Source organism: Gouania willdenowi, chromosome 11, assembly GCF_900634775.1.
Source record: "Gouania willdenowi chromosome 11, fGouWil2.1, whole genome shotgun sequence".
Classification (NCBI taxonomy): Eukaryota; Metazoa; Chordata; class Actinopteri; order Blenniiformes; family Gobiesocidae; genus Gouania; species Gouania willdenowi.
The window spans coordinates 4,121,679-4,135,269 of NC_041054.1; the positions used below are offsets into that span (position 1 = coordinate 4,121,679).

Genomic DNA, 13,591 nt, shown 5'->3' on the forward strand with positions numbered 1-13,591 from the left:
TCATATTTATTCACGACAATTGCTTTTAAACAACACTGCAGCCTTTCCTACTTAAAACATTTATTACCTACTTAAATGTTGTATTTGAGTGGTAAAAACAACAGTTTTACAAGATCCAAGCATTCTGATTAAGAGCTAAAAAAAATCCAACCGTTAAGTGAATAATTCTACTTTCAAACTGTTTATACCTCTGTTGATGAGGCGTCTACGTATAAGGCGTCAATGGGTTGATCAAGGAAGCAAAGCCTGATAATTTATTGGTCGATTATATCGGCGGAATGGACAATGTCTGATACTTATATTATCGGTATCGGCCGATATATATCGTGCATCATAAAAACAGGTAGAACAAATGACAAAATCCATACCTGCAAATAAGACCTTGGTCTGTCAATGAAGGATACGCATGTCCGCTGTAAGTAAGTTTAAAGGTTTTTAGGAGATGTGATGTAAAAGTGGATTTATGGATGGATGGATGGATGGATGGATGGCTGGGAACCGTTGGGGTAAGAAGCATGTAGTACGTGTTGATCATTTACAGTTATATTTACCGTGGTAAGAGGATCGCAGGAAAGTTGCGCATAAACTTTGCAATTTACCGGACAAACAAACTAATGGTATCATTAGATAATAACCACTGTGCCTCTGAAATATACATTCAACGTTAAAAACTCCCCCCCTTTTTTTTTTTTTTATAATCAGGGAGATTAAAATCTCCATCATGATCATAAATCCTACATATCGTGTTATTGTTATACTTCCTTACTCCACCCATTTGGCTCAGGATAACTCTGGTAATTCAGTTAAACTGATGAATGAACACTTAAATCTTTAAACGCTACACAGAATGATGCAAGACACAAATTAGGATTAAGTCAAGAATACTGTTTTCATTTGTTAAGGTTTCATTCATTCTGACAATTTTTTTTTAAGAAATTGACTTTGATCCCCTGCCTGACATGTTTCGATACATCAAAGCAATCAACATGATTGAGAAAAGTTGGCTGAATAAATGAAACCTTAACGCATTATTTCAAAAAAAGAAGACAAAATTAACTTGTTGCTGGAATTAATACTGTTTTACTTTGTTGAATTTATGTTGAATTCTCCGAATGTGTCTAAATGATCTTTTTATTGTAATAAATTAAACCAGGAGTACAAAAGTAGGTTAACTGATACAGGGATTATTAAAGGGATACAATTTATTTCAATAATGGGATCTTTGGCCTTCAGAGGTTTGAGAAACATTGATATAGATATTAGGGCTGGGCGATATATCGAGTTTTCTATTTTGGTGATAGAGAAAATTACAATATTGCCAATATCGATATATATTGTACCTTATTTTGTATTAAAACACTTATTTTAGGAGTCACTGCTTTCTCTACTTCTTAAAACAGCATGAAAAGCACAGTTAGATGATCAATGAGTGTGTCCTAGTCCTAACCCAGATCTATCACTAAACAAGCCACACTACAGAACTCACTCACACGTGCTGTCCCTTGGAGGAGAAAAAGCCCAAAGTGATACATATTGTGCAGCTGTTTGTTCACAAATGTGTCTGTGTACAAATTTAACCCTGATTTTTCTTTCTGGTCAGACTTCATTTGAATTAAAATGATCATGATTGATTTTGTATATCGCCATCTTCAGAAAAAAAAAAAATATTGTGATATGAGTTCTAGTCTATATTGCCCAGCCCTAATTTATATTTAGTAACAAACTGATTTAAATGTCAAAATGTGATCATAATAATCATTTAAATTAAAACACACACACAAATTGAATGCTGAGGTTTTGCACAGATTTTCCACATGAATCCGAATGAATAATTGTAATCGGATCATAGACAGAACTAGAAGACGATATTAATGACCTTGTTAGGATCCCCAACAGTCTCATATGTGAGGTATCTGTCATGCTTTGCCCCCTCCTGACTCAGATCACAGCTCTGTGGGACATTTCCACAGAGCTGCTGGATCGGATCAATCCTTTTAGAACAAATCGGATTGACTGCAGGGTGTTGGGAGGGAATAAACAGGATGCAGACTTTACTGTAACAAAAGCATGTCAGTGGCAGCTGAAGGGAAGAAAAAAAAACAGCTTGATTGATGATGACCTCATGACAGTTACTCACTCTTGTCTGATATTGTCAGCTTCTCCTCCAAATGACGACCGAGCTCCTTATAATCCATCGTTTCCAGTCTTCCCAGTTGCGCTCATTCCCTCATAGACGTCCCAGTTCAGGAGATGAAACTCCCGGTACAGAACGACAGGAAAAAAAATCCTTTAAAAAAAAAAAAACACACAAAAAAAAAAACACGCCCTTTGGACGACCGAGCGGAGACACTCAACCAAAACACAAAAAAGTGCAGAAAAATGAAAACGAGGATGAAACAGGATCCGACTGGGAACACTGGGAGGTGCTGGTAAAACTGGGATTTGGGATAAAAACGCCTGTAGGGAGAGTCCAGTGAACCCAGTGTGCTGTTGGAGGTCTTTACTGGGAAACCTACAGTAATTGCAAACCTCAGAGTTGAAGTGAGTCAAGTTACAGCGCACATGGAAAGCGCGGATCACAGCCTTCAAAATAAAAGCAGCCGGCTTCAGTTTAAACAAAACCAATTCATGTCTGCGTTGATTCTGTAAAGGACAAACTCAAAGAGGAAGAAAAATATGTTCAAAACAAAAGCCCAACACAAAAATTTAAATGTAAAAAACAAAAAAAAAGGAGTTATTTAGTTTTGTATTTTTAATTATTATTCATGGGGTGTTTTTATACACCATATGATCACATATATGGCCACTATCAGACATTATATAATTCAAATTATCATTATTTATCTTTATTTATGAATCAGAAGTACTTCAATATTCTCAAGGGAATTTACTTTTGGCTCCAAGTACAAATTATAACAAGATGAAAGGAAACACTAAACAAAAAATACATGCAAGATTAAAAGTTAAAAGAATGAAGGTATAAAGTAAACATAAAGACCAATACAATAACTATTTTAACACAAGAATAAGGATTAGTTAATAGATAATCAATAAGTACTTGCATTACACCAATCGGGGTACTGTACTCGCACTTATTCTAGAAAAGATGGTTTTGAAACACAACTACTTTAATTTCATCAAACACAAACAAGATGACATATTTATTCTACTCATTGCAGTAGATATACCAATGCAGTATAGAAGGCCTTTATATTAATAAAAAGAAACAGACGAAACAAAGACATATCATTACAGTGGGAATTTCGATTATATTTCTTTTTAATACTAGTAAAATACATTTGCACTCCTTATTATATATATTATATTATTATATATTCAGGGTCCAAACACGAAAATAGGCTTTAACAAACTTGTTGCCCAATAATTTATTTTGAAAGATCGTTTTTTTTTTAAGTTGAAATAATTGCTTTATTGGACGACTAGAATGCAATTAAATAATTATCCGACGTGTTGACTTGTCCAAAGCTTGTTAAAGCGGTGAAGAAATATGGCTTTTACTTTGAAGGCAGACATGTTTTTTCCACCGGCTGCAGTCCTGCCAGCACGAGGGTTTGACGTCATCGATCTCGGTGAAAAACCGCATGTCGTCCGGCCGGACTGTACCAACGCTTTCACAAAGACGATTCCAAATCATTTCACCTTGAATACATTACAACATACGTTAAAAGGTTGACGTAAAGAATTTTATTCACCTTTAGGGTTTTTTTTTTTTTTTTAGGTTTGAAGCGCAAAATGTGACATTTTTTAGTACAATTACAACAAAACCAGAATGGTTTGATCCAGCAGATGATGTCCAGCAGCTGAAATAAGTCTGAAATGTCACAGAAAATCAAGAATAACTATGTCATTACGGTTTTAATGCGTCCCCTCATTTATTTATATGGTTAATTATATGCCGTGCAATTAATATTCATATCAAAGTTCAATTTGTGGTGTTTTGTAATCATTGTCAAGCCTCTTTATTGTCATTTTGTGCTTGTCTTTTTCTTTTATTTTCTTCTTTTGTGTGTGTGTGTGTGTGTGTGTGTGTGTGTGTGTGTGTGTGTGTGTGTGTGTGTGTGTGTGTGTGTGTGTGTGTGTCTTGGGTCATTTTGTGTATTCTCAGCAGAGTGCTTGGCTTCAGAGGAGAGTCATTCATTTTTTAAAAGCAGCACTTTATAAATAATCTGATCAGATTTGCAGCCGAGGAGCTTCTCTGACCATCTAAATTAGAAATGTTCGTTAATTATTAATAAGGTCATCACCATATTTCACATTCATCTGCAGGACATGGATAAAAATGTTTTCAAAAACATAAATATTCCAGTTATGTGCACTGTATGTAGTTGTACTCCTCTCCATGCTAAAATGATAGAAGAACCAAAGTACAGCATATGAGCATTAAACGAGAATGAAATATCCAATAGATGGAAAAACCCAGTACTTATTTATAGACTAACACCACAAGGTGAAGATTTAAGATCATTTAGTTAGCACATGTCTTAATTTATCTAAATACTAAATCCGCATAATGAAACTAAACAACCAAATGTTTGAAGTTATTGAATCTTGTAATCTGTTCTAAACTTTGTACAGTACAGATGACAAACCTGATCCAAACCAGAGACTGACAAAGTAATGCATTTTGTTTTGCAAATAAGAAACATACCTGTCAAAACAAATACACCGTAGTTAAAAAAAACAAAACAAAAACAAATACAGCATGTTTTAGAAATATAAAGAAATATTTATTTAATTACAAAAAATAACCTTTGATTACCAAAATAAGGACCCTAAAAAAAAATTCTAGAAAAGCTAAAAACTGTCATATTACTTTTTAACTTCATTTTCCACCTTGCAGATCCACACTCAAATGGCGTTTGATTCACACACAAATCCCAGTAATCTTTCTAAGAAATGTCCTGTTTCAAAAACAAATTGCATTAGTAATAATATAGTTAATATTTTTTGTGTGTTAGGGAGGCTTTGACAGTTTTTAACTTTATACGGATTGTATTTGACAAAAAAACAGATTTTATTGCATCTGAGAATATAAAACTTTTCAAAACAGATGAAGGCAGAAGATCCAAACATGGTCACTGATGACGGAGACCTCCACCCACACTAACATCATCACCAGGTTACTCTTGTGAAGTCAGCAAAGCTTCAGCCTTTCAGAAACCTCCTCAGGAAACGTAAATACACCTGGCGAGAGCGCGCAAATCTAAGGATTAAGAAGTTTTCATCAGGGATGATTGATGATTCACTGTCTGCCTGCTTCCTCAGCAAAGATCCTCCAAAATCTGTCATCCTGAGACCATCTCCGAGAGACTTCGTGTCCACACTTGCCCACACCTCAGGTTCAGAGAGCCTCCCAGAAACCCACAAAGGCATGTTGTTCATTGCCCCTACTGCACCCTGCCACGAAAAGCATGACAGAAAACTCCCTCCCACCACAAAAGGCCTGCAGTTGCACTTAAACACTTGTGTCTGACACTCCCTGTGCAACAAAGCAGAGGCAGAGACCATCTCTCTGTGTACGAGACGAGTTGTAAAATGCTTTTATCACTGGAGAAACCACGGAGCACACAGTGGTTGGGTTATACAGGACGAGTACTCATATTTAGAGACAAGCTGCTGAAGTCAGAGTCTGAATATAACTACAGCTGCTGCACAGAGAGAGTCGACCATGAATGCAGTTGGTGTTATCAACCGCACTACCGCAAAAAAAAAAAAAAAGAAATCTTCAGTCATTTTTTATGTGAGCGCATGACTTTGAAGTGAGGGATATTTAGGGACATTACACTTAGCTTCATATAAAGCTAGCCACATACTCCTCGGTGCACACACACATAGATTACTGACACAGGCTAGAACTGTGGGAGGTGGGGCCCAGTGAAGGAGGAGCAACGTAGCAGATAAAAGCCGGGGGAAGACAATGCATCTTAATCTTTGTCGTCTGGACCTGGTGGGGGGAATGATGTCACTGGGCTAGTAAAGATAATATCTCACTGACTCATAAATTGTATCTGTAATAAATGGTGTTAAATCAATTCCTTGACTTCATTAAAAGTATAAGATTATAAATGTGTGTCCTTCTCCATCATTAAAGAACCAGGCGGGTTTCAGCTCTGGTCAGCAGTGTAGATCCTCTAGGGACTGGACCAAAGCACATGTAAAGAATATAACATAAACAGAAGTTTGGAGCTCGTGTCTTTGGGGAAAATCAATTCTTTCTTTATATGATGAGATTATTCTTAAATTTAATAAAAGGCTTTGATCCAAAAGGTTGGAAATCCTCAAGAAGCAAATCAACTACTTGCGTATCTTGGTATTTTAAATGTAACTTAATGGTCATATATGTATGTCTACAGTGATGTATACAACATTATGATAAAAAAAAAAAACACACTTTAAGAAGATAAGACAGGAAAAAGTTATGAAAATGTTTCCAGTTATGACATAATAAACACCAAAGTAAAGATTGTGTATATTGTGCACAAAAGTAGATTAGTTTTGTAGCTACTTGGTGACTATCTAAATCAGGGCCGTCCAATTTGGGGCCCGAGGGCCGAAGTTGGCAGGTAAGCAATTAGTTTTGTCCCGCTGCCCGAATTTGAAATTGTTCTTTTTGTTTTTTGTATGTAATAAATTAAAGTGATTATTTTCATTCTTTTGTTTGCTTTTATTTAGAACAGTGGGGTATGACATCCATATATCGACAAAAAAACAGTGATCACCAACATCTTTATATATAAAATAAAAATCTACATATGGGCAGGGTATGTTGTGTCCCATTTTGTTGAATTTATATTGCACTAAATGTCTTTGAAGATGTTTAGATGTGTCAAAATTCTATGCCATGAAACACAATGAAGAAAAATGTTCTTCAATTTCAAACTACTTGAAGTGTTTATTTTGCACAGTTAAGTTATTGGCATATTTAATTTCATGCACTGCAACATGAATGCTTAGGTATGACATCCACATATCGACAAAAATAGTGATCACCAACATCCTTATACAAATATAAATTAAGGTACAGAAACAGAGAAAAATGATACTGTGTAATTTTGAAATGGACAGTATTCAAAATATACAATTAACTGTAGAAACAGAATTGCAATTCAAAGCAAACAGTAATGGTACCATCACTGAGCACAACATAAATGCGTCATGACTCCTGTCATCTCCCCCTCACCCCCTAACACACACACACCATGCGGCCACATTAGATGCTCCAATACGGCCGAACTTGGCCCTCGGGCCTTGAGTTTGACACTGTTCCCTTGCATACAGTAAACATCTCGTGTATAAACTTATAAAGGAAGTGACCAAATGTTGCACAATTGGAACTTAATTTATTTCCCACAAAGGCATCTGTATAAAATAAAAGGTTTGTCAAAAATATACAATTAGGTTTTTAATAAAACAACACCAATGAATTCAATTCAAAATAAAAAAAAAAATTAAAAAAAAAAAAATTCTCAGGCTCTGATGTGATGCATTTCATTGTTGTCTGGTCACAAATGCCCGTTGATCATTTTAAAACAAAACAATAATAACTTAGTAACAGTTGTGTGTAGAAATGTAACTAATTACTTTTTTTGAAATGACCAAGTAACATAGGTGATTTAGTACTTGTAATCCGTTACATTCACTATGTCTGAAACTACAGAGATGGATCCAAACACAGAGAGAACTGCGACCTCTAGTGGAACTGAGATGTATCGCGGTGTGGTGGAATCACTGGCAGCTATTGAGAGCATTAGGCACCAAATAAAACATCGTAAGAAGTTTTTGGGAAACGAATGTGCTTTACAAGCCCAGGATGAAGAACAGTGTGACAGTATCCAGCATGAGAAGACGTAGAAGCTGACTTCAGAGAACAAAGATGGAGGAAAAATGACAAAGCTGGAAATTGAGAATCAGAGTCTCAGCAAAAAATTGTTCCATCTCCGGGAACAGTTGGAAGGTGCAAAAACTAGCCTGTTGCAACTAAAGGATAATGTTTTAATCCAACAGCACAAATCACTTGTAGCTCAGATAGAGGAAATGGAAAGTCACATGTGTGAAAAGGATTTGGAGAGTCAAAGTCTTAAGGACAAACTGAGTGATCTTCAGACTGTAATGAAGGAACAAACCAATGTTCCCTCGGGTGAACCAGTGGAGCTACAGACTGGGACCAGTACTAGCTCTGCTGATGGGGAGCAGACAAGAGGCTGTTGGGGACAAACTGTACTTTCACGCCGTGTTGGCATCACAGCAGCTTTTACAGCAGCTTCAACACTAGCATTAGCATACATGGTGGTAAAAGGACGTCCCAGTTTACTTTTCTCAGGCAACATATTTTAAACTGTCATGCCATTAAAGTTTTGTCCAATTTTTTCTAAATCCGTCTCTCACTCGGCCAGCAGGGTATGAACCATGTGAGGGGCCCTCAGGAGCTCTAGTCACCAATGAGCTCCTTAAGAAAGGCAGTTGAAATATGTCAGGAGATAAAATGTGCATGTTCTCCCCATGCTGTGTGGGCTTCCTCTGGCTTACTCCCACGATCCAAAAAAGTGACTGTTAGGTTGATTGGAGTTTCTAAATTAGTGTGATAGGTTTGTGTCTGTGTGTTGCCCTGTGATGGAATGGAGCTCTGTCCAGGGTGTGCCCCTGCCTAATGCCCATTGAGAGCTGAAGATAGGCACCAGCAGACCCCTGTGACCCTGAAAACAGGAAGCATCCAATCCGACCCATGGGAGAAATTAAAAATTACAAAAATAAATACAAAAAAACATCGATCATTGCGTAAATTAAACTCAACACTCCTGGTGCTTATATCACATGATTGCAGTCATTTTTAGTGTTAAACTGTTGAAAAAACTCAAAATTCTTACACAATTTTTAAAATACATGATATTTCTCTTAATTAAATACAAATTGGTCACAAAATCGAGGAAATTTCAAGTGAAGTTCTTGTTGGGACTGATATCTGTCACTTTTTGCTAGAATATTGTCGGTTTCTTACATAGGTTGTGAGTTTTGTATACGTAGAAGTGCAAACTAGAGCACATTAATGTTGAAATTACTTGTTTTCCAGCATAAAATCTGTCGCCCACTTGAGATCAAACTTATCTGTATTTGGCCCCTGAACTACAAATAATGTGACACCCCTGCTCTACGTTATTTCCTCACAAAAAAGACTGATTAGTGTTGAATTGCTGTTAACAATGTGCTCTCCCTGCCATGTGACAGAAGGACTGACTGATGTGCACATTTGTCCTCTAGTTTAAACAAAACTCAACCCTCCCCTCGTGCCAGCTCAGTCACATTTCTCACATACAGAGTCCCACCCGTCTGCCCTGCAGCAGTTGGCACACTGGTGTCATCTGGAGCTCAGCTGTTAGCACAGCGTTCCTCTGACTGGACCAGCAGCTGCTGCACCACTGAGCCAACGCTTACTCAGATATCGACTCAGCATCAGGAAGTCCGAGTGAAGATGAAACTAATTCCTTTCATCACACAAGTCATGAACACTGACCTGTAACACATTAGGGGGGGAAATGTGTTTGTGTGTTTGCTGTGGTTCACACAGGGAGCCAAACTCTGGAGTCGTTGTAAAAGAAGGACTGCTTTTTCAAGATCTGCGGATCGTAAAAACCTGCGAAGAGACAAAAATAGACGTTGTTATAAAACCTGAAAGCATATATTTATCATTCTCAACTTTTGACAGTAGAGTGATCACATTTGTGTTTATTTTAATGACTGCCCTGTACAGTGTTCTTGGGTGTTCTGAAAGGCGCTTTTAAATAAAATGTATTATTATTATGATTATTGGTGAGACATTTTCAATGTTTTATGGAAAATAAACATTGTACATTTCCTTGATTTAAATAAAAAGTGTCTATTTGTACGGTTGCCGTACGGGCAACCCCCGGTGCTATTGGTAGGGTTGGGGTTAGGTTAAGCATTAGAGTTAGGTTATAACCCTATATAGCAACAATTTTTAGGGTTAGGGTTATAGATAGGGTTAGGTTTATGGTTAGGCTTAGTCTTAGTCACGTGACTTAAACTGGCCAATGAGGGGAGTGGTTTACGGATAAAATGTTGGTATATTGATACGGCAACCGTACGGATAGCCACTGCCTTTTAAATATTAGGGCCTTGATTATAATCACATTCTAAACAAAAACAAGCTCCAAACTAAATTAGCTTTAGTTAAAACACGTTACACTTTAAATATTGCTCAACACACCGTAGTTTCTCAAATAAACACCTTAAACCTATAAAAAAATAAATGTTTGAGACCTTTATAACATCTGAGTAAAAATGTGTGTTAATTCTCTTTTTTTTATTTAAAAAAGATACTTGGTCACGTGGTATTATTCCTAGTAAAATGAATGTATTTTTTAGCATGTCGTTATATTTTAAATATTAATTTACAATCAAAATTTTAAATACATTTTTTTTTTGCTTCAAACTTCTAAAAGAGTTGTTTCTGAGAATTTTCAAAGGTTTAGGCAATACAAGGGTAGTGTTATCCCGAAATCAATGAAGCAATAAAGAAATAGAAATTACTTTCCCATGTCGAATAGTCAGCAGTTTTCTCCCTTTTTTAAAAAAATTAAAAACCCACAAAGTCATGGTCGTCTGTAGACGTCTGCTGAGCTTCTGTGTAGGTCAGAGTTTTTTAACCTTAGGGTCGTGAAACCATGTGGGGTCGCCTAAAATATCTAGTCATAATAAAATAAAAATAAATACTCATTATTATTATTTTTCAAATTAAAACACCACACACAATCACAAACAGTTGTATTTCTATAATTTCACTTACTTCAATATAAATCTAGTTAAAATAAAAAGTAATACAAAAATATCTGAGCTGGTGCATAGTGTCACTTTGTGCACTAATTCTGGCTACTATGTATGTGTAACAGTATAGCAAAAAATTATAGCCTCTGGAGGTCGCCAGAAATTTGTGATATAAAAATGGGGTCATGACAAAAAAAAAGGGTTGGAAACCACTGCTTTAAGTTGTTACCTGGACCTGGATTCACATCAGTCTGGAGGCTTCTATGTATCCTCTCAGTTCTGGATGCAAATGCAGCGGTGGGCAACGGATGGTTCGAGGGCCGGATGTTGTTCCTTATGTCATACTGACCAGGACCTGGTAAGGGGGGGTCCTTAGGAATGATCACAGGAGGAGCTGATACCGCCAAAAAGTATCTCCTCCTTCAAACACAGAAAACACTTTAGACTATCTAAAAGAAATATATGCTTACAACTACAACACTGAAAACTATCTGTAGTGTCTACACACGGGTGGATGGCCCTCTTTAGGGGTTCAGGTCCCTGATAGGGAGTGTAGGCTCCAGGGCCGGGCACATAGTTGTTAGCTAGAGCTGGGATTCTCTTTGTTTTTGATTTAAAGGGTGACATGATGGCCTTACTGCTGTGCTGGATGACTGTGTCTTTCACGTCATAGTGTCCTGCAAAAGATTTGAAAGCGTTTCTATTTAAATGTGCGAACCTCAATAGAACGCTGCATTTAAATTGAAAAAAAAAGTGTCTAATTTAATTTTACCTGGCGATGGAGTGTCTTTGTTCAAAGACATGGTGAGGCGTCTGGTTTTTGAGAGAAAAGCTGATGTACCAGCTGCAGAAAAGGCTTTCTCCTTATTTTCATAAAGAACCTGTGAAGGTGGAAGCCAAACATGGTAATAAACAGTACAGTAGACACACAGATCATAGCACTGTGTAGTCATGCTGTACATCGTATTGATTCGGAGCTGGAGTTTTATGCTTGGGACCGTCCATCTGCACAGCCACAGGTAACCTGAACAACCTGGAGGACCCTGTGTTGAAGTCACACTTGGTTATTAAAGAGCTCTGCAGGTTGTAAGCATTTGGTCCTGGAGAGATGCTCTGAGGTCTTCTCGTGACCTGAAAACAACATTAGGACATTTGAATTTAGCACTTTAATCAAATGAAGACGAGTGTGAAGGATATCAATGGTCCAATAATGTTGATACTGTAACCAGTAGATGGCAGAACCCTAATCTTGTCCTACTCAGGTTTTCCTCCTAGAGTCCTAAAACATGGTGTATGGCTCTGACCATAGTGTGAGTTGTCGATTAACACAGACATCAAAACTATTTTAAAACTATTTTAGTGCGATTTATGTACACCGGTAGTTCTAGATCAGCATACGCCACAGCTTAGTTATAACCTAAAGTCATTGTTGCTAATTCGGTGTTACCGAACACATTATTATTACATTCAATGCTATAGCAATAAAAAGTTATACTCTAGGTTTACAGTTTGCCTACAAAGTCTACTTGGAAATATTGTATTTGGGGGTGGCCTGGTGCTCCCTGGCCCCCGCTCCATCTGCTGGCCTGGCTGCATCTGCGGGCCCAGGGCAGTTCCTGGGTTTGCGGTAGCGGTTTTTGCACATATACTGGTCTACGATGCACTGCAACGCCTTGGGATGTGGGATAAAATTCATACTGGGCTTAACTTTAGACATGTTAATCCCAAATACCTGCTTTAGGTATTACCACTCACTCATTCCCCCTGTCCACAACCACCACCTTTAAAATAAAAAATAAATAAAAATAAAATAAAATAAATCAATCATTCATTCATTCATTCATTGCGTGACCTTGGCTGGAACAAAACCTGTGGTGCCTTTCTTGGAAAACGATGGACTGTTGACTTCAGCAGTGATTATACAGTCATAGGAACCCGGCCCTGGGTTTTCATTCTGAAACAAAACAACAACACTGTCTCTTTGTAGTACAGAAGCTTATTGCATTCACGGAAGGAAAAAAGTTTCGTTTTTTTCCGAATTGATGAGATAAAAAAAAAAAAGGTAAATTAAAAAATCCCTGTTTTTCTGTTTTTATTGGAAATGTTTTTTGGTTTTTCTGAGATAAAATAATAAAAATAAGTAAAAATTCTGTTGTTTTTCCGTTGTTATTTTTTAAATATTCAGCTGAATTTTGCCTGAACAAATTAAAAATGATCTCATCAATTCAGAAAAAAACAAAAATATTTCCCATAAAATGAATCTCAACTCTGAAAAAAATAAAAATATTTCCCATAAAAAATTATCCCATCAATTCAGGAAAACCAAAACATATTTGCTATGAAAAAAAAATTCAAAAAATGATCTCATCAGCTCAGGAAAAAAACAACAAAAAAATATTTCCCATAGAAATGATCGCATCAATTCAGAAAAACTCAACTTTTTCCTCAGTGACAGCAATAAGCTTCCCTACTTATGATGATATTTTTATCTTTACAATATTGAAGTAAAATACCTGACAGACTGCAGAGAAAAATCTCTTTGCTTGGGATGAAAAGCCTTTCTTTTCCGGGTTTGTCACCACCACAGTTTGGTACTTCGACGGTATCGAAGGTGAAGAAGATGGAAAAGTATCTGCTTTTTGGGTTGAAAAGACAACAAAAAAAAACATAATTCAGAAATGTTTTAGAAAAAAAATATTACCATTTACATTAAAACTCACATTTATTTAACCCTCGGTACATAATGCTCACTGTTCAACTAAAAGCTTGTCTGAGCTGTAGACGTTAGCTC

At 36.7% G+C, this 13,591-nt stretch overlaps 1 protein-coding gene across 1 annotated transcript; it reads right to left on the reverse strand.

Annotated features, from left to right (window-relative positions):
* Positions 1-9,137: 9,137 nt before the first annotated feature.
* stpg1 (sperm-tail PG-rich repeat containing 1) lies at positions 9,138-13,542 on the reverse strand. The gene is made up of 8 exons (XM_028461887.1): positions 13,521-13,542; positions 13,314-13,435; positions 12,653-12,754; positions 11,761-11,931; positions 11,573-11,681; positions 11,309-11,477; positions 11,030-11,220; positions 9,138-9,649 (listed from the first exon to the last, which is right to left on the reverse strand). The coding sequence occupies exons 1-8, from the start codon at positions 13,540-13,542 to the stop codon at positions 9,576-9,578; spliced, it is 960 nt and encodes a 319-aa protein (XP_028317688.1). The 3' UTR covers positions 9,138-9,575.
* Between the last annotated feature and the right edge of the window lie 49 nt (positions 13,543-13,591).